Source organism: Canis aureus, chromosome 20, assembly GCF_053574225.1.
Source record: "Canis aureus isolate CA01 chromosome 20, VMU_Caureus_v.1.0, whole genome shotgun sequence".
Classification (NCBI taxonomy): domain Eukaryota; kingdom Metazoa; phylum Chordata; class Mammalia; order Carnivora; family Canidae; genus Canis; species Canis aureus.
The window spans coordinates 25,679,921-25,705,608 of record NC_135630.1 but is presented as its reverse complement, the minus strand read 5'-3'; the positions used below and the strand labels follow the sequence as shown (position 1 = coordinate 25,705,608).

At 39.7% G+C, this 25,688-nt stretch overlaps 1 protein-coding gene and 1 long non-coding RNA gene across 3 annotated transcripts in view; both read right to left on the bottom strand.

Moving 5' to 3' along the window:
• Positions 1–250: 250 nt before the first annotated feature.
• LOC144291926 (uncharacterized) lies at positions 251–7,448 on the bottom strand. Its single transcript, XR_013359471.1, has 4 exons — positions 7,429–7,448; positions 6,098–6,209; positions 2,084–2,257; positions 251–647 (listed from the first exon to the last, which is right to left on the bottom strand). It is a non-coding gene; the product is annotated as an uncharacterized LOC144291926 (long non-coding RNA).
• Positions 7,449–11,636: 4,188 nt separating this feature from the next.
• The window catches only part of LOC144291584 (rho GTPase-activating protein 20-like), a 68,058-nt gene continuing 54,006 nt past the window's right edge, over positions 11,637–25,688 (bottom strand). Inside the window, exons 17-23 of one of the 2 annotated variants that reach the window (XM_077861184.1) lie at positions 24,793–24,902; positions 24,089–24,278; positions 22,534–22,645; positions 20,515–20,690; positions 19,031–19,192; positions 17,121–17,230; positions 11,637–11,732 (exon numbers count right to left, since the gene is read on the bottom strand). In XM_077861184.1, coding sequence (XP_077717310.1) covers positions 11,726–11,732; positions 17,121–17,230; positions 19,031–19,192; positions 20,515–20,690; positions 22,534–22,645; positions 24,089–24,278; positions 24,793–24,902 — 867 coding nt within the window. In that variant the 3' untranslated portion in view covers positions 11,637–11,725. Of the gene's footprint in view, positions 11,733–16,273; positions 16,314–17,120; positions 17,231–19,030; positions 19,193–20,514; positions 20,691–22,533; positions 22,646–24,088; positions 24,279–24,792; positions 24,903–25,688 lie in introns of those variants that run through there. The other variant, XR_013358905.1, reaches the window with a different exon arrangement.

Below are 25,688 nucleotides of genomic sequence, written 5' to 3'. Positions count from 1 at the left end.
TCTTGAAAAGTCCCTCTTGCTTCTGGGAACTCTTCCTCCACCATATGAAAGGAGGAGAAGCTACCTTATTGAAGACATGGGGACCAATTGAGAGACAGCGCCAATAGACAGACACCTAGGTTAGCTCCAGAGGAGCTTCAAGCTAACTGCAAGTGCACAGGTGACCTCAGCTGAGACCAGAACTGCTCAGATGAGCCTCCACTGAAATGTTATGTGAATCATAACCAAAGGAAATGGTTGTCAAGCTTACTGAGTTATGGAATGATTATTATTCATATAAATACATACAACACAACACAATACAAAACTATGTAATATGATAGATATGGTAGGCATTGAAGATAGAGGAAATAATTTGTGGGAAGATTTCCTCAATATGAATATATGGGACCAACGAAAAACCTTTAAATGGAAATAGCTGGATCGTGGAAGGGGTTCATTTTTCACTCATGGGAAGAATAAAGAAAAAGGAAGTGTCAAGTATCATTATGGAGATTCCAGTCTTCAATGACTTAGTAAACTGTAGACATGTAGGTGGATGGACCCATGCCAGATGGGGACTTGGTAGCATTCTGCAGTTGTGCCTTATTGGAAATCACTCTCTCTCTCTCTCACTGGCTTGGATTCAACAGGTGGTTTTTCTGTCACTGATGAAATAAAAAACAAACATTTGTCTTATAACAGCATACTGTCAGACATGACACTAGACTCATCTTAATTCCTAATGATATGGATTACACTAAAGAAAAAATGAAGACATGTCAAAAGTATGGAGGGATTGATGATATGTGTCTCCAGGTTCTGAATCTAAACTCCGTTTAACAAAATTGGGTGCTGCCAGTGAGCTGCGATTACCGAGGCTCCAATAATACTCACGCTAGTCTCAGGGAAACTTCTCCTAGTTCTATTAACTGCTTTTTCGGAAATGTATTTTACATATATTATCTTATTTAATCTGTAGAACATTTCTAAGATTTAGACATTATTTTTATCCACATTTTATGGATGAATGGACTGATATTATATTGTTATTATTATTATTATTATTATTATTATTATTATTATTATTACTAGTAGTCATAGTAGTATTAGTATTTGGCAAGAAGTCTTCAGGTGGGAAGTGTGTGGTGAAAACAGAGTGTATTTCTAATGTAAGGGGCTTTTAACTCCTACAGCAGCTTCCTTAAATTTTGATTTCTTGAAGTGTTTTCCAGTGTGTCAAGTTCTTAATTCGTTATGCCTATGTCAGTTCGTGGGCAATCATAATGAAAGACACCGATCACAGCTTCACATACTCATGTGCAGAAAAAGCTAGAAGTCTCCACCTTTAAAACAGATGTTACCACAAGAACAGATTCACTATCCAAGTTAACTCTGTCCCCAGAATTTAGTTTCTGCTTTAGGATTCTGCATGAGGGATCCCTGGGTGGCGCAGCGGTTTGGCGCCTGCCTTTGGCCCAGGGCGCGATCCTGGAGACCCGGGATCGAATCCCACGTCAGGCTCCCGGTGCATGGAGCCTGCTTCTCCCTCTGCCTGTGTCTCTGCCTCTCTCTCTCTCTCTGTGACTATCATAAATAAATAAAATTAAAAAAAAAAAAAAAAAAGGATTCTGCATGATTTTATACTGGCTGATTTTTTGAAGATGCCTCTGTGACTGTCATTTAACATATTCTGTTAGGATTCATGGATTCATACTTGGCACAGGATGAGTCTTTTGGCTTAGGTAAGATGTTTTCAGTTGTTAGATTAGGTAGACTCAGTTGAAAGAGACCGGAGACTACTGTGAGTTCAGAAGACAATGGGAAAATGTGAAGATGATTCATGCACACAGAGTCCATTTTGACTGATCTGAACAGGCCTACATAGGTCTCTGGGAAAAAGTGGAATGGACAAAAAGTTGTCCTGCTGTATTGGCCTCATGACTCTGCAGTAGCTAAATCAAATGACACTACCAAAGCTTCTCAGCCACAGCCAGGGGCTGTCTATTGATTTCCCCATTTGGGGTAGGTTTGCATGAGAACACTTGGCCTCTCTGAGGTCCCCCTCCTCAGGAAGGCAATAAAAGACCAGCCTGAGACCTACCAGAATTGGGAAGGGCAAGTTGTCATTACTACAGATATCCGCGAGAGGGAACTCCAAAGCGCTCTCTGGGTTCTGCAGAAGGCTCAGCTGTGCACTTGTTCCAGCAAATACCACCGCAGCACCAAAAGGCTAACCTTCTGAAAAGACTTCTTTTAGTGGTCTTCTGGCCTGAATCTAAGGAAGAAGGGAGGTTAGTGTATTTTCATTCACTTAGCCTTATTTTCACCATTGCCATTATACAGCATGTTCATTGTAGTGGCTAGAGGAGGGAAACGGAGTCATTTGTTGTGTACAACTCTCCACGTTCTGATGTTGGCTAACAGCATCGTTATGGTGTTGAAGAGTTCTTCCTCATATCCTTCAGACTGATCTGAGACTCGATCAGATTGAAGGTCAGTATTTCCTGTGCCATCAGTTACTGTCTTTGCAATGCAACAGGAGACACTGAACCTGTAGATGTTTGTTTTCTATTGGAGTGATCAGTGGGTTCAGGTGTCAGATCTGATTTTAAAGGCTAGAAGGATTTGGTATGCAAATCAAACTGAGTGTGGTAATCCTCTGCTTTCACAGCCAGTCTCCCCTCAGCCTGATTTCCTCTTTGACTTTCTGAGTGCTCAAGTTCTAACATCCAAAGGATCTGCCTCTCAGGACACAATCTGCCTGACCCTACTTCTCTGTTGCTCTGCTCTGGGCCATCTTCCAGGATGACTTTCTGCAGTCAGGGTCCAAGGGAAATAGTCATTACATGCTGGCTATGTGGTGGCTGTGTTCCCTTGTGATACCACACCAACCCACCCAGAGATGATGTTTTCGGTTAAATAGGTTGAACATTTACTGAAAAGAGCCTAAACCACAATGAAGTGTGGAAACACACTTCCTCACACACACACTAAAACATACATGTATATATAAACCTACACACAAGCACAAGGCTTGAAAGGGAACATAGAATAAGGAAAACAAGGTATCCTGAGGTTATGAATGCATTTATTGACCACCAGTTTCCAGAGATGATTTTTAGTTACTCAACATTCCCTACTGAAGCAAGAACTTTCCAAAGAAAAGTTGATCAGCAGTGAGAAGCTGAGTTCAAAGTTTCTACTGCTCAAAAGAACGTTTCCCTTTGAAGATACCTTAACATTGCTTAAATAACTGAATTCTTTAAGAGTCAACAGATGAGCCAAGGTGTCGAAGGATAAACAGATGAGCAACATTTCACCAAATAACCTTAAACACCTGGCCACTACTCTGCACAAGGCAATAAACGTTCCCAGGATGATTAATTAAGGGGGTCACTTCAAAAGGGTGGAATAATGTCAAATATATGTGGAAGAAAACTGGGGCATTTGACTTCCAAAAGGAAAGTAAGAATTTCCGAGACCTATTTAACAAGGGAAACCTTCCTGGGAAAGAGAAAACAATGCATGGATCATATATTCTATATGCACTGATAGCAATCTCCATCTATACACTGGCATAAGCCAGAAATGTACCGTTCTGTAGTTCTAAATAGTTCACTTGATGCCTAGTTTGATTCTCTGTTCCGAGACTGGTAGTGATTTAGGTTTTCTTAATTGCCCCCATGAGTGTGTCTATGTTCTGGAGTCTTCTGGTGCCGGGGAGGCTATAAATTGGTGAAGTGCCACTTATCTGGTTGCTATGTGTCATTGGTGTATACTAATAGCTGCTGAAGTGTCCAAACTGCTCTCTGATCCTGGGAAATTGGTGTGTACTCCTGTTGCTGAGGCATGTCTCTCACACCCAGTGGCTTTCTATTTCTTCCAACTATTCTGGGACTGATGGAGATACTTTTACTAACTGATCTGTTCCATGTTGAGGTATAAGAAACTGCATGGACATAGAGTGCCCCATCTTTCCTGGACATGTCAGCTTGCTATTCTGTGAGGAATTTCTACTTCCTTTTGGTTTCTATCCAGGGAAAGGTGCAGATATCCTATATTCCTACCTTGTGGTTTTGGCTTTTCCCATGAGATTGCCACCTAAATCTTCTACTCTATGCCATGAATCATTTTTGTTTCCTAGAGAGCCAACTCTGTTAAACTCATAAGCAACATGGAGATCCCTTTTCCTCATATTCTCCTCTTGCTTCTATGCCCGAGGAGGTGATTTAGTTGCCTCGTAAGGCAGCTTAAGACAGGAAGAAGGATGAGGGAAGGAATACCCGAGGTAAAAAAAATGAGTTAGTATTTCAAAGATTCTTCCTACCCTACTTGGAATACCCCTTAGGAAATGCTGGCGTACAGAACTAAGAATGAGAAGCCAGTGAAGAAAAGGATATGTGCAGTAGTGGTGCTGCTGTGAGTTTTATGATGTGTGATCTCAAGAAATAATTCCTCCTCATCTTGTAAACCACCACCTTTGGCGTGGTCCTTTGCACAGTCATCTCCCACATTAACTCTTGAAAAGTCCCTCTTGCTTCTGGGAACTCTTCCTCCACCATAAAAAAGGAGGAGAAGCTACCTTATTGAAGACATGGGGACCAATTGAAAGCCAGCGCCAATACACAAACACCTAGGTTAGCTCCAGATGAGCTGCAGGCTAACTGCAAGTGCACAAGTTACCTCAGCTGAGACCAGAACTGCTCCACTGATGTGTTATTTGGATCATAACCAAAGAAATGGTTGTCTAACCTACTAGGTTATGGAATGACTTTATTATCCGTATAAAAGTATACAACACAACACAGTACAATTCAAAAAGCATGTCTTAGGATATGATAGGCATTGAAGAAAGAGGAGATAATTTGTGGGAAGATTTCCTCAATATGAATATATGGGACCAAGGAAAAAAATTTAAATGGAAATAGCTGGGTCTTGGAAGGGGTTCATTTCTCATTCATTGGAAAACAGATAAAGAGGAAGTGTCAAGTGTCATTATGGAGATTCCAGTCTTCAGTGCCTTACTAAACTATAGACATGTAGGTGGATGGACCCATGCCAGATGGGGACTTGGTAGCATTCTGCAGTTGTGCTCTTTTGGAAATCACTATCACTCTCACTGGCTTGGATTCAACAGTTTGCTTTTCTGTCACTGACGACATGAAAAACAAACACTTGTCTTACACCAGCACTAGACTCATCTTAATTCCTGATGACACGGATTATCCAAAAGCTTCCCTCAACACAAAGAGGTATATGTCATAAAACTAAGACATGTCAAAAGTATGGAGGGATTGATGATGTGTGTCTCCAGGTTCTGAATATAAACTCCATTTTACAAAAAATGGGGTGTTGTCAGTGAGCTGTGATTAGCTAGGCTCAAATAATACTCGCAATAGTCTCAGGGGAACTTCTCCTAGTTATATTATTTGCGTTTTAGAAATGTGTTTTACATCCTTTATCTTATTGAATCTTGACAACATTTCTAAGATTTAGACATTATTTTTATCCACATTTTAGGTATGAATAAAGTGATACCGAGCTAGAGTAATTGGCCAAAGGTTGTATAGCTGATAAATGGGGCACTGGAGTTTGTACTCTGGAGAGATGTTTGACATCAAGTCAAGTCCTTTTCTCTCAATGATGCTGGTTCTTTTCAACTCATTTTAAAGAGCACTGGAATCCTGTGGTGCCTCAAGAGCCAATGATCAAAAAGAGGATGGAGCAGGAATAAAAGTCCCGTGCTCTGGTTTCAACCAGAGCACATTTATATATTATAAGTAGAAATAATTATGCATTACATGCTTAACTACATATATCATATAATATAGATGTGGGATCCATTTAAAATTGTGTTAAAAAAATCCCAAACACTGTATCATACCATGCTATCTCCTAATACTGCCAGAAACGTCTTGAAGTTTCTATGCTTTCTTGGGTCTCCAACAGTGTGAAACCTCCCTTGACCGGCTAGCCAGCCTTCAGAAGAAGGAGCAGCTGGGAAGCATTGCCCTGGGGATGCTCTGGGCTCCAGAACAGGGCTAAGTATCTGCCATGACCCCTGGCAACCTTGCTGTCTGTGTCTCCCTAAAGCCTATTAAACTATTCACAGTACCTGCAGCCTTCTCATTGTTATGACAACTCTTTGAATTCTCTCCCAAGAGAGAAGTGATGTCTTCTCCAAATATCCCGAGGCAATTTTCATACAAAAACTGTATAAGAGAAGCCTGTAATGCAAAAAGAATACAATGGGGTGCTCTTTTTCATATGGAAGAGTTAGAAGTCACATTTTGTTTATAAACCTTGGATCTAAGCAAAAATGTGAAAGAGTTCTATGAAAACTTCAGAGTTGATAAAAATATATAGAAAACCAAGTTCTCTAATAAAATAACAAAGAGTGATACTTTCTGTTGTACTTTGAGTACAGATTTTAAAATACTACTAGTCAGTGGGCAACAGTCCTAATTTGTGGCATTTAATAGCTAATATTGTGATACCAATGGTTATATCTTTAAAACTAGGATAGTTTTCAAAGTAACCTACCTTCTTAAAGTTTACTTATTTTGTAAACTAATGCTTCCAGAAAGTATTTGGTTGTAACTTAGGATAATATCTGATTAAAATGTATAAAGCATAGACAAAATCCTATGAAATCCATTTCTTAAATAGGAAGAATATTTTTTGGAAAGTGGATATTCCTGTGGATTTTTTTAAGTTTTTTTGTTTTGTTTTTGAGTAAAAACTCACAGGGCTGGGGAGAAAACATGTCTGTCTGTCTAACTACAGTCCCTTCTCAGGTCTTGCTTTGCCTAATGCTGGCTCTTGGCATGAGCTTGGGGAAAAGCTGTCATCTTATTAGGCATCTGTGGCTTCATTAGGATGTTCTGGAATATCTCTCTAGTTTCTGTCTGAGGTAGCAGAGGCAAAATAGTAGCCAAGTATTTTTCTAAATGAGCCACAGTTGCAGAGCAAAGCCAATGTGTTTGGAGCCATTGGTGATCATAGTGCCCGAGCCACCTAGGATGTGCCAGTAACGACCACAGGAGCTGGGTCTTGTTACCATTGTGTCATGAGGAAGCCATGGCTTTGCCCAAAGTTACAAGCTCCCCCCTCAAGGATCAGGCTGAGAGTTGAACTTCGGCTTGTCAAACTCCGGAGCCCAGGTCTTTTCTATCATATTATGCCACTCTTCTCTTTCTTTTGTTTAGTCAGTCTAGTATTGAATCTCCTGGATGGGAAAGAAGTATCTCAACTGCTCTATATTTCACAATTTAACAACACCCCTTCCCATATTCCACCAGAGTAGGATAAAGATCTCTGCTATTCCAAGGAAGGCAATGAAGATGTGCACTTTTCAGAACTGATCCTTCGCAATTACTACTACACATTTCAGACTCAAAGCATGGATTCTAAACCCCAGGGGACACATATGAGAGCTCTCCCTACCTTTCTTATGAAGTTGTCTTCCAATTCCAAGCTGCCAGAATTAGGTGGACAAAGAATGCTTGGGGCTATACACACTGATAAATCATAAGGTGTTATCTGGCTGGGTGAGGATTCTTGCTCAATGCTGTATAACACTCCAAAAAGGTACCGCAAGACAACAACATTCTCATTTGGCAGCTGAGCTAGAAGCCTAAAGTCAGAAAGATGTACTTTTGAATAAGGCAAGTCATTGCACTTAGCAGCTGGAAGTATAGAGATGTAGAGCAGAGAACATCTTTCTAGATCTAGTATACAACCTGCTATAACAGAGTTCCACGCGTGAACGTATACAAAAATGTTTTACTGAATTCAGTTTCTGAGCTAACCCACTCCGGTTGATGTTTGACAAACTGAAGGTTATACCACGGGCTGTTGATGCTCTGGCATCTCTCTTAGGCCACTGACTTTTGTCTACCAGTTTCATATAATCAGAAGGTGTACAATGGCTAAGGAGTCCACATTAATAAGGTCAGGCGAAGAGCAATAATAGCCATAAGGCATGCCTGTATTCTGAAACTGGCCTCCGTGGGTGTGAAGAATTGAAACTATTTGGCATTGAATGTTATTTTAGTGGTCAAAGTGGCAAGAAGGAAGCCAATATTTTCCTAATAGTATATTGGCTGTATTTCTTTCTTTTTTTTTTTTTTTGGCTGTATTTCTGAGCCATGACCAGAGTAGAGTAATTATTGCATCATTACCTCTGGGCTGCATTTATTTTCTCCTCCTCAGTCAATTCGTCAAGAACCTCAAGCCAATTTTCATAGAGGTCAGATGAAAGTAAACTTCCTTCGATATTTTCAAGAAAATCCTTATGTGAATAGAAAAATAAATAAATACATGCAGACACACCCACACAGACGCAGACACAAACACACACACACACACACACACAAATATATATGTATGTATGATACAAGATATATATTGGAAATACCACAGAGAAAACACTTAGTTCAAAACTTCAGTTCAGTCCCTAATTTCTTCATAGATACCCAAACTGTGACCCACACGGAGTTCACCTCATACTCTCCATTGACTTGCACGTGCAAAAACAGGTTCTGGATTTTCTCCAACAAAAACAAAAGCATCAAAGCAGAGCCTACGCTTCAGTGGAAAGGAAGACAAAGCTCCCTTCTATCATATGGCACTTACTCTTTTGTGTGCTTTTTGGCAAACTACTACAAAAGCTACTTTCATCATTGCTTCATTCTTCCTTTCCTTAACTCTACAAAAGTAGATGGTCTAATGGCAAACTCATGATGTTCCTGAGGATGTATTCATTTCTAGTGTAGACCGATACTCCACAGAGTTTGACATGATAATATTCAGGCCAAGGTTGCAGAGTCTGATTCTCCACAAAGATTAGTCAACTTTAGGTAGGGAAGGCTTCAGAAATGTCTAAGAACTCTGCACACGTGGTCACCATATTCCTAGGCTGTGCCTATAACACAGAATAGGAAAAGACCCTACTAAACCTTGCTAGAAACATCAATTGCAGGTGTGCACCTTCAAGAGGGCAACACTTATCATGTTATTCGAGTACCTAATGGATGATCATTCTTTTCCCTGTGTCTTGATGCCTATATATATATATTTACTGGTGTGTTTTACTCTAGCCCAGTGTAGTAGTGGTCAGGGACTATTGCTATTTATCATATAGTTGAACAGTAATGGGGGACAAGGAAAGACAACTTGTGACAAGGAAGGACCAAATATGACCTTGGTTCTAAGAGTGCCATAATCACTGCCTTAATATAGTTTTGTTCAGAGCAAGTGCCAAGGTAGATGGATTAAATTCTTTATTCTAGTTGTCACTTCTTTATCCATTACCATTTTAGCAATAGAATGGGATATCTGTGATGTAGCTGTATAATTTCCAAATTAATCTAGTTCTTGAGTCGATCTATTGTATTTTCAGAATTCCAAACTACTTTTGTCCATTGCACCTACTCCTAAAGTTAGATTTATCAAAAGAGGCATGTAGCTAGAGCTGGTTACTGTGTCGTTATAACCTTGGATGGTGGGCTAGACATCACAAATATTAACAAAAGGATACCTAGGATCAGGTGAAAGGAGACACAAATGGCAAAATCCTTCCTCCATGACTTATAAAAGGCACTAAGTAACAGGAGACAATGATGGTTAAGAATGATTGGTCGCCTCACTGAGCCTTTTTGTATTCCTCATAAAGTAAACATTTGCTTACTATTGTGAACTTCTAGATCTATTCTCAAATTTTTCATGTGATTTTTCTTTTCGAAACTGCCTTCATTAGGAGCATGGTGAGGAAGTTATCAGAAACAGGATGTTTTCTTTGGTAAACATTATGTATGTGTCAATGTATATTTTGAAATTTCTTATTATTATAGTAGTCACATTAGTATTAGTCTTTTGCATGGAGTCCTCAGGTGGGAGGTGTGTGGTGAAAACAGAAAGTATTTCTAATGTAAGGGGCTTTTACCTTCTACAGTAGCTTCCTTAAATTTTGATTTCATGAAGTGTTTTCCAGTTTGACAAGTTCTTAATCAGTTATGCCTATGTTGGTTCTTGGGCAATCGTAATGAAAGACACCATCACAATTGAGTAACTCATGTGTGGATAAAGCTAGAACTTTCCCCACCTTTAAAACAGATGCTACCAGAAGAACAGATTCACTGTCCAAGTTCACTCTGTCCCCAGAATTTAGTTTCTTTTTTAGGATTCTGCATGATTTTATACTGGCTGATTTTCTGAAGATGCCTTCCATGAGTGGTCATTTTTGATTGATAAAGGAAAGCACATAATGTAGGAAAAAAAGAAGAGTATATGGCATTTCATATCCCAAGCCCAGAGCAAAAGCTTGCTTCCTTTTTGAAAGAGCTAGGCTATCGGATGGTATACAGTTTTAGAGCTGCAAGAAGTAAAGTCAATTTAGATTCTTTAGTCAATGTCTCTCTATAGTTTTACCCAAAATCCACCTTACAGTCATACACTGAAACTTTGTAATCACTTATTTAAATCAGATTTTTTTCATTGAATTTACCCTTTTAAATCAAACTTCCATGTTTCAAGGCCTTGTGGAATCCTCGCCTGTCTCCTACTTTACCAGTCTTGGCTCCTTATTCCCTTACATAGATGCTCTTCCCCATATATGGAAATCTTTTTCCATACTCATTTCCCATTTGTTGATTCCTCTTTAAGTAATTGTATCCTTCATTCCTACTATCTCTATTTCCCTTCCTCTTTAAAAGAAAAGCTCAAATACTCTCTTATTCTCTGATTACATTCCCGTCATGAGTCTTTCAACCATCCTTCGCTCTATCTTCATGTCCTCTCCCTACAGTGTAGAAAGATATAACGGCTGGAGTCAGATGGATCAAGGGTTCAGAAACGTACTATGCTTCTGATATATTGTGTGACCTGGGGCACATGCGAACTGACTGAAAATTTTCTAATCCATTTATAATGTGTGGAGGATGATAGTTCTACCTACCCCCTAAAATTGCTGTGATGCAAGGACTGGGGGAGCAGCTAGCATGTAACTAACGTGGTTAATTTCTTCACACCTAGGATAAGATTCCCAAATCTAGTGCAGGGTTGCAGAGGTACTGGGTACTCAGTAAATTTCCACACTGACAATTCAGTACACCGATTTGAGATAACACAGGCCAAACGCTGTGGCTGTCATTTAACATGCTCTTTTAGAATTAGCAGATTCAGATATGCCTCAGGATGAGTCTTTATGCTTAGGTAAGATGTTCTCAGTTGTTAGATTAAGTAGACTCAGTTGAAGAGACCTGAGACTACTGTGAGTTCAGGAAGACAACAGCAGAATGTGAAGATGATTCATGCACACAGAGTCCATTTTGACTGATCTGAACAGGCCTACATGGGTCTCTGTGGAAACAAGTGGGATGGACAAAACGTTGTTCAGTGTATTGGCCTCATGACTCTGCAGTAGGTAAATCAAATGACACTACCAAGTTTCTCACCCAAAGCCAGATGCTGTCTAAAGATTTCTCCATTTGGGGGTAGGTTTGCATGAGGACACTTGGCCTCTCCGAGGTCCCTCTCCTCAGGAAGGCAATAAAAGACCAAACTGAGACCTACCAGTATTGGGAAGGGGAAGTTGTCCTTATGAAAGATATCCGTGAGGGAAACTCCAAAGAGCTGTTCTGGTTTTTCAGACAGTGCAGCTGTGCACTGGTTGTTCTGCCAAGTGCCAGCACAGTGGCCAAAGGACGAGTTTGTGAAAGCACTGCTTTCCTTGGTGTTCTGGTCAGAATCTAAGGAAGAAGGGAGATTAGTGTGTTTTAATTCACGTAGACTTATTTTCACCATTGCCATTATACAGCATGTTAATTGTAGAGGCTAGAAGAGGGAAAATGAGTCATTTGTTGTGTAGAACTCTCCATGTTCTGATGTTGGCTAAAAGCATCCTCATGGCATTGATGAGTTCTTGCCAATAACTTTCATACTGACGGTTAAACCTAGGGACTTGATCAGACTCAAAGTGATTATTTCCTCTGCCATCAGTTACTGCCGTTACACTGATCTGGAGGCACTGAAACTGTAGATGTTTGTTTTCTACTGGTGTGAACAGTGGGTTCAGGTATCAGATCTGATTTTATTTTTTTTATTTTTTTCTGATTTTAACAGCTATAAGTTTTGGGTATGCAAGTCAAGCTGAGTATGTTAATCCTGTGCTTTCACAGCGAGGCTCCCCTCAGCCTCAGATTCTCTCCTTGGGTTTCTGAGTGCTCAAGTTTCTACCATCCAAAGGAATTGCCTCTCAGGACACAATCTGCCTGACCCCTACTTCTCTGGTTCCACTGCTCTGGGCCATCTTCAAGGATGACTTGCTGCAGTCAGGGTCCTTGGGAAGTAGTCATTACATGCTGGCTATGTGGTGTCTGTGTTCTCTTGTCAACCCCACCAACCCACCCAGAGATGATGTTTTTGGTTAAATATGTTTAACATTTACTGAAAAGAGCCTAAACCACAATGAAGTGTGGAAACACACTTCCTCACACACACACTCAAACATACATGTGTATATACACCTACATAAAAGTACAAGGCTTGAAAGAAAACATAGAAAATGCAAAACAATAAGAGGTTAGGAGTGCATTGATAGACCACCAGTTTCCAGAGATGATTTTTAATTACTCAACATTCCCTATTGAAGGAAGAACTTTCCAAAGAAAAGGAGATCAGCAGCGAGAAGCTGAGTTCAAATTTCTACTGCTCAGCTGTGAATATTTCCCTTTGAAGATATCTTAACATTGCTTAAATAACCGATTGCTTTAAGAGTCAACAGAGGAGACAAGCTGTCGAAGGATAAAAAGATGAGGAACATTTCACCAAATAACCTTAAACACTGGGCAATTTGGCTTTTTTGGGATATAGTACGTCCATCAGCACCTCCACTCATGTGGGGCCAGCACTGCACCAGAAGCATCCTGGTTCTGCCACTTAGGAAGCTCAGCATTTTAAAGCTTTGGTTTGCTCAACTGTAACATAAATGATGCTGCCTACACCAAGTTAAACTAAATATATAAGATACTACTCGGCACAAGGCAATAAATGTTCCCAGGATCATTAATGAATGGGGTCGCTTCAAAAGGTCAAATAATGTCAAATAAATCTGGGAAAAACTGGTGGATTTGACTTCCAAAAGGAAAATATATTTCCCAAGCCTATTTGACGAGAGAACCCTTTCTGGGAAAGGGAAAACAATGCATGGATCATATATTCTATATGCACTGATAGCAATCTCCGTCTATACACTGGCATAAGTCAGAAATGTACAGTTCTGTAGTTCTAAATAGCTCACTTGTTGTCCAGTTTGATTCTCTGTTCCGAGACTGGTAGAGATTTAGGTTTTCTTAATTGCCCCCATGAGTGTGTCTGTTCTGGAGTGTTCTGGTGCCAGACAGGTTGTAAAATGGTAAAGTGCACTTATCTGATTGCTCTGTGTCATTGATGTATATAAATAGCCGCTGCAGTGTCCAGACTGCTCTCTGGTCCTGGGAAATTGGCCTGTACTCCTATTGCTGAGGCATGTCTTTCACACCCAGTGGCTTTCTTTTTCTTCCATACTCTTCTGGGACTGATGGAGATACATGTTCCATGTTGAAGTATAAGAAACTCTGCATGGACATAGAGGGCCCCATTGTTCTTAGACATGTCAGCTCACTGTTCTGTGAGGAATTTCTGCTTCCATTTTGTTTCCATGCAGGAAATGGTGCAGATATCCCATGTACCTACCTAGTGGTTTTGGGCTTTTTCCCCTTGAGATTGCCACCTAAATCTTCTACTCTATGCCATGAATCATTTCTGTTTCCTAGAAAGCTAAGTCTTTAAGACTCATAAGCATCAAAGAGCACCGTTTTCCTCATATTCTCCTCTTGCTTCTATTCCCTGAGGAGGTGAGTTGTCTCTTAAGGCAGCTTAAGACAGGAAGAAGGATGAGGGAAGGAATATCTCAGGTAAAATAAATGAGTTAGTATTTCAAAGATTCTTCCTACCCTACTTGGAATACCCCTTAGGAAATGCTGGTGTACAGAACTGAGGAGGAAAAGCCAGTGAAGGAAAGGATATGCGTGTACTGGTGCTGCTGTGAGTTTTATGATGTGTGGTCTTAAGAAATAATGCCTCCTCATCTTGTAAACCACCACCTTTGGCGTGGTCCTTTGCACAGTCCTCTCCCACATTAACTCTTGAAAAGTCCCTCTTGCTTCTGAGAACTCTTCCTCCACCATATTAAATGAGGAGAAGCTACCTTATTGAAGACATGGGGACCAATTGAAAGCCAGCGCCAATACACAAATACCTAGGTTTGACATCAAGTCAAGTCCTTTTCTCTCAATGATGCTGGTTCTTTTCAACTCATTTTAAAGAGCACCGGAATCCTGTGGTGCCTCAAGAGCCATTGATCAAAAAGAGGATGGAGTAGGAATAAAACCCCCCTGCTCTGGTTTCAACCAGAGCACATTTATATATTATAAGTAGAAATTAATAATTATGCATTATATGCTTAACAACATATATAATATAGATGTGAGATCCATTTAAAATTGTGTTAAAAAAATCCCCAAACACTGTATCATACCATGCTATTTCCTAATACTGCCAGAAACGTCTTGAAGTTTCTATGCTTTCTTGGGTTTCCAACAGTGTGAAACCTCCCTAACCTGCTAGCCAGCCTTCAGAAGAAGGAGCAGCTGGGAATCATTGCCCTGGGGATGCTCTGGGCTCCAGAACAGGGCTAAGTATCTGCCATGACCCCTGGCAACCTTGCTGTCTGTGTCTCCCTAAAGCCTATTAAACTATTCACAGTACCTGCAGCCTTCTCATTGTTATGACAACTCTTTGAATTCACTCCCAAGAGAGAAGTGATGTCTTCTCCAAATATCTTGAGGCAATTTTCAATCAAAAACTGTATAAGAGAAGCCTGTAATGCAAAAAGAACACAATGGGGTGCTCTTTTTTATATGGAAGAGTTATAAGTCACATTTTGTTTATAGACCTTGGATCTAACAAAAAATGTGAAAGACTTCTATGAACAATTCAGAGTTGATAATAATATATAGAAACCCAAGTTCTCTAATAAAATAACTAGTGTGATACTTTCTGTTGTACTTTGGGTACAGATTTTAAAATTCTACTAGTCAGTGGGCTAAAGTCCTAATTTGTCGCCTAATTTCATACCTAACATTGTGATAGCAATGGTTACATCTTTAAAACTAGAATGGTTTTCAAAGCAACCTACCTTCTTAACTTTACTTATTGTGTAAAATTTTACTTCCAGAAAATATTGGGTTGTAACTTAGGATAATATCTGATTAAAATGTGTAAAGCATAGACAAAATCCTATGAAATCCGTTTCTTAAAGAGGGAAGAATGTTTTTTGGAAAGAGGATATTCCTGTGGATTTTTTTTTGATGTTTTGTTTTGTTTTTGAGTAAAAATCACAGGTCTGGAGAGAAAACATGTCGGTCTGTCTAACCGCAGTCCCTTCTCATGTCTTGCTTTGCCTAATGCTGGCTCTCGGCATGAGCTTGGGGAAAAGCTGTCATCTTATTAGGCATCTGTGGCTTCATTAGGATGTTCTGGAATATCTAACTAGTTTCTGTCTGATGTAGCAGAGGCAAAAGAGTAGCCAAGTATTATTCTAAATGAGCCACAACTTGCAGAGCAAGGCCAATGTGTTTGGAGCCATGGGCGCTCATAGTGACTGAATCACCTAGGATGTGTCAGTAATGACCACAGGAGCTGGGTCTTGTTACCATTGTGTCATGAGGAAGCCATGGCTTTGCCCAAAGTTACAAGCTCCCCCCTCAAGGATCAGGCTGAGAGTTGAACCTCGGCTTGTCAAACTCCGGAGCCCAGGTCTTTTCTATCATATTATGCCACTCTTTTCTTTCTTTTGTTTAGTCAGTCTAGTATTGAATCTCCTGGATGGGAAAGAAGTATCTCAACTGCTCTATATTTCGCAATTTAACAACACCCCTTCCCATATTCCACCAGAGTAGGATAAAGATCTCTGCTATTCCAAGGAAGGCAATGAAGATGTGCACTTTTCAGAACTGATCCTTCGCAATTACTACTACACATTTCAGACTCAAAGCATGGATTCTAAACCCCAGGGGACACATATGAGAGATCTCTCTACCTTTTTAATGAAGTTGTCTTCCAATTCCAAGTTGCAGGAATTAAGTGGACAAAGAATACTTGGGGCTATACACACTGATAAATCATAAGCTGTCATCTGATTGGATGAGGATTGTTGCTCAATGTTGTATAACACACCGAAAAGGTATCGCAAGAGAACAACATTCGCTTTTGGCAGCTGTGTTAGAAGCCTAAAGTCAGAAAGATGCACTTTTGAATAAGGCAAGTCATTGCACTTAGCAGTTGGAAGTATAGAGACGGAAAGCAGAGAACATCTTACTAGATCTAGTATACAACCTGCTGTAGCAGAGTTCCAGGCATGAACGTACACAAAAATGTTTTACCAAATTCAATTTCTGAGCTAACCCTCTCTGGTTAAATGTTTGACAAACTTAAGGTTATACCATGGCCTTTGATGCTCTGGCATCTCTCTTAAGCCACTGACTTGTCTACCAGTTTCATATATTCAGAAGTTGTACAATGACTAAGGAGTCTACTTAATAAGGTCAGGAGAAGAGCAATAATAGCCATAAGGCATGCCTGTATTCTGAAACTGGCCTCCGTGGGTGAGAAGAATTGAAATCATTTGGCATTGTATGTTCTCATTCATTTGAGGAATATAAATAATAGTGAAAGGGAATATAAGGGAAGGGAGAAGAAATGTGTGGGAAATATCAGAAAGGGAGACAGAACATAAAGACTCCTAACTCTGGGAAATGAACTAGGGGTGACGGAAGGGGAGGAGGGCAGGGGCTAGGGGTGAATAAGTGATGGGCACTGAGGGGGGCACTTGACGGAATGAGCACTGGGTGTTACTCTGTATGTTGGTAAATTGAACACCAATAACAAATAAATTTATTATTAAAAAAAAAGAAACCATTTGGAATTGAATGTTATTTTAATGGTCAAAGTGGCAAGAAGGAAACCAATATTTTGTAATGGTATATTGGCTGTATTTCTGAGCCATGACCAGAGTAGAGTAATTATTGCATCATTACCTCTGGGCAGCATTTATTTTTTCCTTCTGAGTCACTTCGTCAAGAACACCAAGCCATTTTTCATAGAGGTCCGATGAAAGTAAACTTCCTTCGATATTTTCAAGAAAATCCTTATGTGGATAAAAAAAAAAATACACACAAATATACACAGAAACACACACACATATATATGCATATATAATACAAAATATATATTGGAAATATCACAGAGAAAACACTTAGTTGAAAACTTCAGTTGAGTTTCTACTTCCTTCATAGATACCCAAACTGTGACCCACATGGGGGTCAGCTTGACTCTCCATTGACTTGTACATGCAAAAGCAGGTTGTGGATATTCTCTGACAAAAATGAAAGCATCAAAGCAGAGCATAGCCTTCAGTGGAAAGGAAGACAAAGCTCCCTTCCATCATATGGCACTTACTCTTTTGTGTGCTTTTATGCAAACTACTACAAAACTACTCTCATAATTGCATCATTCTTCCTTTCCTGAACTATACAAAAGTAGAGAGTCTAATGGCAAACTCATGATGGTCCTGAGGATGTATTCATTTCTAGTGTAGACCGATTCTCCAGAGAGTTTGACATGATACTATTCAGGCCAAGGTTGCAGAGCCTGATTCTCCACAAAGATTAGTCAGTCAACTTTAGGTAGGGAAAGCTTCAGAAATGCCTAAGAACTCTATGCACACGTGGTCACCATCTTCCTAGTCTGTGCCTATAACACGGAAATAGAAAAGACCCTACTAAGTCTTGCTAGAAACATCAATTGTATGTGTGCACCTTCAAGAGGGAAACACTTATCATGGTATTCAAGTACCTAATGGATGATCATTCTTTTCCTTGTGTCTTGATGCCTATATATATATTTACTGGTGTGTTTTACTCTAGCCCAGTGTAGTAGTGGTCAGAGACTATTGCTATCTTTCATATAGTTAAACAGTAATGGGGGACAAGCAAAGACCAAATGTGACAAGGAAGGACCACATATGACCTTGGTTCTAAGAGTGTCATCATTACTGCCTTGACATAGTTTTGTTGAGAGCTGTTAGCAAGTGCCAAGGTAGATGGATTAAATTCTCTATTCTAGTTCTCACATCTTTCTCCATTACCATTTTAGCAATAGAATGGGACATCTGTGATGTAGCTGTATAATTTCCAAATTTATCTATTTCTTGAGTCGATCTACTGAATTTTCAGAATACCAAAGTACTTTTGTCTGTTGCACCTACTCCAAAAGATAGATTTATCGAAAGAGGCATGTAGCTAGAGGTGGTTACCATGTCGTTATAACCTTGGATGGTGGGATAGACATCTCAAATATTAACTAAAGGATGCCTAGGATGTGGTGAAAGGAGACACAAATGGCAAAATCCTTCCTCCATGACTTATAAAAGGCACTAAGAAACAGGAGACAATGAGACAATGATGGTTAAGAATGATTGGTTGCCTCACTGAGTCTTTTTTAGATTCCTCATAAAGTAAACATGTGCTTACTATTGTGAACTTCTATACCTATCTTCAAATGTTACATATGAGTTTTCTTTTGGAAACTGCCTTCATTAGGAGTGTGGTGAGGAAGTCATCAAAAGCAGATGTTTGCTTTGGTAAACATTATGTAGGTGTCAGTGTATATTTTGAAATTTCTTATTATTACTAGTAGTCATATTAGTATTAGTATTTTGCATGGAGTCTTCAGGTGGGTGGTGTGTGGTGAAAACAGAAAGTATTTCTAATGTATGGGGCTTTTAACTCCTACAGTAGATTCCTTAAATTTTGAATTCATGAAGTGTTTTCCAGTTTGAGAAGTTCTTAATCAATTTTGCCCATGTCGCTCCTTGGGCAATCATAATGAAAGACACCAATCACAGCTTGACTTACTCATGTGTGGATAAAGCTAGAACTTTCCCCACCTTAAAAACAAATGCTACCACAAGAACAGATTTGCTGTAATGCCTCACTCTGTCTCCAGAATTCAGTTTCTTCTTTAGGATTCCGCATGACTTTATACTACCTGGTTTTCTGAATATGCCTTCTGTGAGTGGTCCTTTCTCATTGATAAAGGAAAGCATATCCTGTAAGAAAAAAAGAAGAGTATATGGCATTTCATATCCCAAGCCCAGAGTAAAAGCTTGCTACCTTTTTGAAAGAGCTAGGCTATGTGATGGTATACGGTTTTAGAGCTGGAAGGAGTAAAGTCGATTTAGATTCTTTAGTCAATGTCTCCCTATAGTTTCTACCCAAAATCCACCTTAGAGTCATACACTGAAACATTGTAATCACTTATTTTAATCAGATTTTTTTCATTGAATTTACCCTTTTAAATCAAACTTTCGTGTTTCAAGGCCTTTGTGGAACCTCGCCTGTCTCCTAATTTACCAGTCTTGTTTCCCTATTCCCTTACATAGATACTCTTCCCCAAGTATGGAAATCTTTTTGCCATACTCATTTCCCATTTGTTGATTCCTCTTTAAGTGATTGTATCCTCCATTCCTACTATCTCTATTTCCCTTCCTCTTTAAAAAAAAAAAAAAAAGCTCAAATGCTCTCTTCTTATTATCTGATTACATTTCCTTCATGAGTCTTTCACTGTCTTTTGCTCTATCTTCATGTTCTCTCCCTGCAGTGTAGAAAGATAATAAGGGCTGGAGTCTGATAGACCAAGGGATCGGAAACCTATTATTATGCTTCTGATCTATTGTGTGACCTGGGGCAAATTTGAACTGTACTGAAAGCTTCAAATTCATTTGTAAAGTGTGGAGGATGATAGTTCCAGCTTCCCCTAAAATTGCTGTGATGCAAGGACTGGGGAAGTAGCAAGCATGTAACTAACGTGGTTAATTTCTTCACACCTAGGATAACATTCCCAAATCCAGTGCAGGGTTGCAGAGGTACTGGGTACTCAGTAAATTTCCACACTGACAATTCAGTACACTGATTTGAGATAACACAGGCCAAACTCTGTGGCTGTCATTTAACGTGCTCTTTTAGAATTAGCAGATTCATATATGCCTCAGGATGAGTCTTTATGCTTAGGTAAGATATTTTCAGTTGTTAGATTAAGTAGACTCAGTTGAAGGAGACCTGAGACTACTGTGAGTTCAGGAAGACAATAGCAGAATGTGAAGATGATTCATGCACACAGAGTCCATTTTGACTGATCTGAACAAGGCCTACATGGGTCTCTGTGGAAACAAGTGGAATGGACAAAACGTTCTGTTGTATTGGCCAAATGACTCTGCAGTAGGTAAATCAAATGACACTAGCAAAGCTTCTCAGCCAAAGCGAGGGACTGTCTAATGATTTCTCCACTTGAGGGTTGGTTTGCATGAGAACACTTGGCCTCTCCAAGGTCCCTCTCCTCAGGAAGGCAATAAAAGACCTAACTGAGACCTACCAGTATTGGTAAGGGCATGATGTCCTTATCAAAGATATCCGTGAGGGAAACCCCAAAGAGCTGTCCTGGTTTTGCAGACAGTACAGCTGTGCACTGGTTGTACTGGGAAGTGCCAATGCGCTGGCAAAAGGCCGAGTCTCTAAAAGAAGTGATTTTCAAGGTGTTCTGGACTGAATCTAAGGAAGAAGGGAGATTAGTGTGTTTTAATTCACTTAGCCTTATTTTCAACATTACCATTATACAGTGTGTTCATTGCAGGGCTAGAAGAGGGAAACTGAGTCATTTGTTGTGTAGAACTCTCTATGTTCTGATGTTGGCTAACAGCATCCTCATGGCATTGTTGAGTTCTTGCAAATACCTTCAGACTGATGGTTAAACCTTGGGACTTGATCAGATTGAAAGTCAGTATTTCCTGTGCCATCAGTTACTGTCTTTGCAATGCAACAGGAGGCACTGAACCTGTAGATGTTTGTTTTCTACTGGAGTGAACAGTGGGTTCAGCTGTCAGATCTGATTTTAAAAGCTAGAAGGATTTGGTATCCAAATCAGGCTGAGTTTGGAAATCCTCTGCTTTCACATCCAGTCTGAGACCAGAACTGCACAGATGAGTCTCCACTGAAGTGTTATGTGAATCATAACCAAAGAATTGGTTGTGTAAACTACTGAGTTATGGAATGATTTTTATTATCCATATAAAAGTATACAACACAGTACAATACAATTCAAAAGGTATGTCATAGGATATGATAGGCATTGAAGATAGAGGAGATAATTTGTGGGAAGATTTCCTCAATATGAATATATGGGACCAAGGAAAAAGCTTTAAATGGAAATAGCTGGGTCTTGGATGGGGTTCATTTCTCATTCATTGGAAAAAGAGATAAAGAGGAAGTGTCAAGGGTCATTATGGAGATTCCAGTCTTCAGTGACTTACTAAACTATAGACATGTAGGTGGATGGACCCATGCCAGATGGGGACTTGGTAGCATTCTGCAGTTGTGCTCTTTTGGAAATCACTATCACTCTCACTGGCTTGGATTCAACAGTTTGTTTTTCTGTCAGTGATGACACAAAAAACAAACACTTGTCTTACACCAGCACTGACTCATCTTAATTCCTGATGACACGGATTGTCCAAAAGCTTCCCTCAACACAATGAGGTATATGTCGTAAAACTAAGACATGTCAAAAGTATGGAGGGATTGATGATGTGTGTCTCCAGGTTCTGAATCTAAACTCCGTTTTACAAAAAATGGGGTGTTGCCAGTGAGCTGTGATTAGCTAGGCTCAAATAATACTCGCACTAGTCTCAGGGGAACTTCTCCAATTCTAATATTTGCTTTTTAGAAATGTTTTTCATCCCTTATCTTATTGAATCTTGACAACATTCTAAGATTTAGACATTACTTTTATCCAGCATTTTAGGCATGAATAGAGTGATACCAAGCTAGTAATTGGCCAAAGGTTGTATATCTGATAAATGGGGGCACTGGAGTTTGTACTCTGGAGAGATGATTGACATCAAGTCAAGTCCTTTTCTCTCAATGATGCTGGTTCCTTTCAACTCATTTTAAAGAGCACTGGAATCCTGTGGTGCCTCAAGAGCCACTGATCAAAAAGAGGATGGAGCAGGAATAAAAGTCCCATGCTCTGGTTTCAACCAGAGCAAATTTATATAAGTAGAAATTAATAATTATGCATTATATGTTTAACTACATATATCATATAATATAGATGTGGGATCCATTTAAAATTGTGTTAAAAAAAATTCCGAAACACTGTATCATACCATGCTATCTCCTAATACTGCCAGAAACATCTGGAAGTTTCTATGCTTTCTTGGGTCTCCAACAGTGTGAAACCTCCCTTGACCTGCTAGCCAGCCTTCAGAAGAAGGAGCAGCTGGGAATCATTGCCCTGGGGATGCTCTGGGCTCCAGAACAGGGCTAAGTATCTGCCATGACCCTTGGGAACCTTGCTGTCCATGTCTCCCTAAGCCTACTAAACTATTCACAGTACCTGCAGCCTTCTCATTGTTATGACAACTCTTTGAATTCTCTCCCAAGAGAGAAGTGATGTCTTCTCCAAATATCTTGAGGCAATTTTCAATCAAAAACTGTACAAGAGAAGCCTGTAATGCAAAAAGAACACAATGGGGTGCTCTTTTTCATATGGAAGAGTTATAAGTCACATTTTGTTTATAGACCTTGGATCTAACCAAAAATGTGAAAGACTTCTATGAAAAATTCAGAGTTGATAAAAAGGGATCCCTGGGTGGCGCAGCGGTTTGGCGCCTGCCTTTGGCCCAGGGCGCGATCCTGGAGACCCGGGATCGAATCCCACATCGGGCTCCCAGTGCATGGAGCCTGCTTCTCCCTCTGCCTGAGTCTCTGCCTCTCTCTCTCTCTCTCTCTCTCTCTGTGACTATCATAAATAAATAAAAATTAAAAAAAAAAATCAGAGTTGATAAAAATATATAGAAACCCAAGTTCTCTAATAAAATAAGAAAGAGTAATACTTTTTGTTGTACTTTGGGTACAGATTTTAAAATATTACTAGTCAGTGGACTAAAGTCCTAATTTGTTGCCTAATTTAATACCTAACATTGTGATACTAAAGGTTACATCTTTAAAACTAGGATAGTTTTCAAAGTAATGTACCTTCTAAAAGTTTATGTATTTTGTAAAGTATTGCTTCCAGAAAATATTGGATTGTAACTTAGTATCATAACTGATTAAAATGTAAAAAGCATAGACAAAGTCCTATGAAATCCATTTCTTAAATAGGGAAGAATAGTTTTTGGAAAGTGGATATTCTTGTGGATTTTTTTTGATGTTTTCTTTTCTTTTCTTATCTTTTTTGAGTAAAAACTCACAGGGCTGGGGGAAAACATGTCTGTCTGTCTAACCACAGTCCCTTCTCATGTCTTGCTTTGCTTAATGCTGGCTCTCGGCATGAGCTTGGGGAAAAGCTGTCATCTTATTAGGCATCTGTGGCTTCATTAGGATGTTCTGGAATATCTCTCTAGTTTCTGTCTGATGTAACAGAGGCAAAAGAGTAGCCAAGTATTTTTCTAAATGAGCCACAACTTGCAGAGCAAAGCCAATGTGTTTGGAGCCATGGGTGCTCATAGTGCCCGAGCCACCTAGGATGTGCCAGTAACGACCACAGGAGCTGGGTCTTGTTACCATTGTGTCATGAGGAAACCATGGCTTTGCCCAAGGTTACAAGCTCCCCCCTCCAGGATCAGGCTGAGAGTTGAACCTTGGCTTGTCAAACTCCGGAGCCCAGGTCTTTTCTATCATATTATATCACTCTTCTCTCTCTTTTGTTTAGTCAGTCTAGTATTGAATCTCCTGGATGGGAAAGAAGCGACTCAACTGCTCTGCGTTTCCCACTTTAACAACACCCCTCCCTATATTCCACCAGAGAAGGATAGCAAACTCTGCCATTCCAAGAAAGCCTATGAAGATGTGCACTTTTCAGAACTGATCCTTCGCAATTACTACTACACATTTTAGACTCAAAGCATGGATTCTAAACCCCAGGGGACACATATGAGAGATCTCTCTACCTTTTTAATGAAGTTGTCTTCCAATTCCAAGCTGCAGGTATTAGGTGGACAAAGAATACTTGGAGCTATACACACTGATAAATCATAAGCTGTCATCTGATTGGATGAGGATTGTTGCTCAATGTTGTATAACACACCGAAAAGGTATCGCAAGAGAACAACATTCGCTTTTGGCAGCTGTGTTAGAAGCCTAAAGTCAGAAAGATGCACTTTTGAATAAGGCAAGTCATTGCACTTAGCAGTTGGAAGTATAGAGACGGAGAGCAGAGAACATCTTTCTAGATCTAGTAGACAACCTGCTGTAGCAGAGTTCCAGGCATGAACGTACACAAAAATGTTTTACCAAATTCAATTTCTGAGCTAACCCTCTCTGGTTAAATGTTCGACAAACTTTAGGTTATGCCACTGGCTGTTGATGCACTGGCATCTCTCAGGCCACTGACTTGTCTACCAGTTTCATATATTCAGAAGTTGTACAGTGACTAAGGAGTCAATGTTAATAAGGTCAGGAGAAGTACAATAATAGCCATAAGGCATGCTTGTATTCTGAAACTGGCCTCCATTGGTGAGAAGAATCGAAATTATTTGGCATTGAATGTTATTTTAGTGGTCAAAGTGGCAAGAAGGAAGCCAATATTTTCCTAATAGTATATTGGCTGTATTTCTGAGCCATGACCAGAGTAGAGTAATTATTGCATCATTACCTCTGGGCTGCATTTATTTTTTCCTTCTCAGTCACTTCGTTAAGAACACCAAGCCATTTTTCATAGAGTTTGGATGAAAGTAAACTTCCTTCGATATTTTCAAGAAAATCCTTATGTGGATAAAAGAAAAATACACACAGACACACTCACATATGCAATATAGATATTGGAAATATTACAGAGAAAACAGTTGCAAACTTCAGTTCAGTCTCTACTTATGTCATAGATACCCAAACTGTGACCCACATGGAACTCTGCTCTGATTCTCTATTGACTTGCACATGAAAAGCAGGTGTGTGGATTTTCTCCAACAAAAATGAAAGTATCTAAGCAGAGCCTAGGCTTCAGTGTAAATGAGGACAAAGCTCCCTTCTATCATATGGCACTTTTGTGTGCTTTTCTGCAAACTACTACAAAAGCTACTCTCATAATCGTTTCATTCTTCCTTTCCTGTACTGTACAAAACTAGAGAGTCTAATGGCAAACTCATGATGGTCCTGAGGATGTATTCATTTCTAGTGTAGGCCAATTCTCCAGAGAGTTTGACATGATACTATTCAGGCCAAGGTTGCAGAGTCTGATTCTCCACAAAGATTAGTCAACTTTAGGTAGGGAAAGCTTCAGAAATGCCTAAGAACTCTATGCACACGTGGTCACCATCTTCCTAGTCTGTGCCTATAACACGGAAATAGAAAGGATCCTACTAAGTCTTGCTAGAAACATCAATTGTATGTGTGCACCTTCAAGAGGGCAACACTTATCATGCTATTTGAGTACCTAATGTATCATCATTCTTTCCCCTGTCTCTTGATGCCTATATATATATTTACTGGTGTGTTTTACTGTAGTCCAATGTAGTAGTGGTCAGGGACTATTGGTATCTTTCATATAGTTGA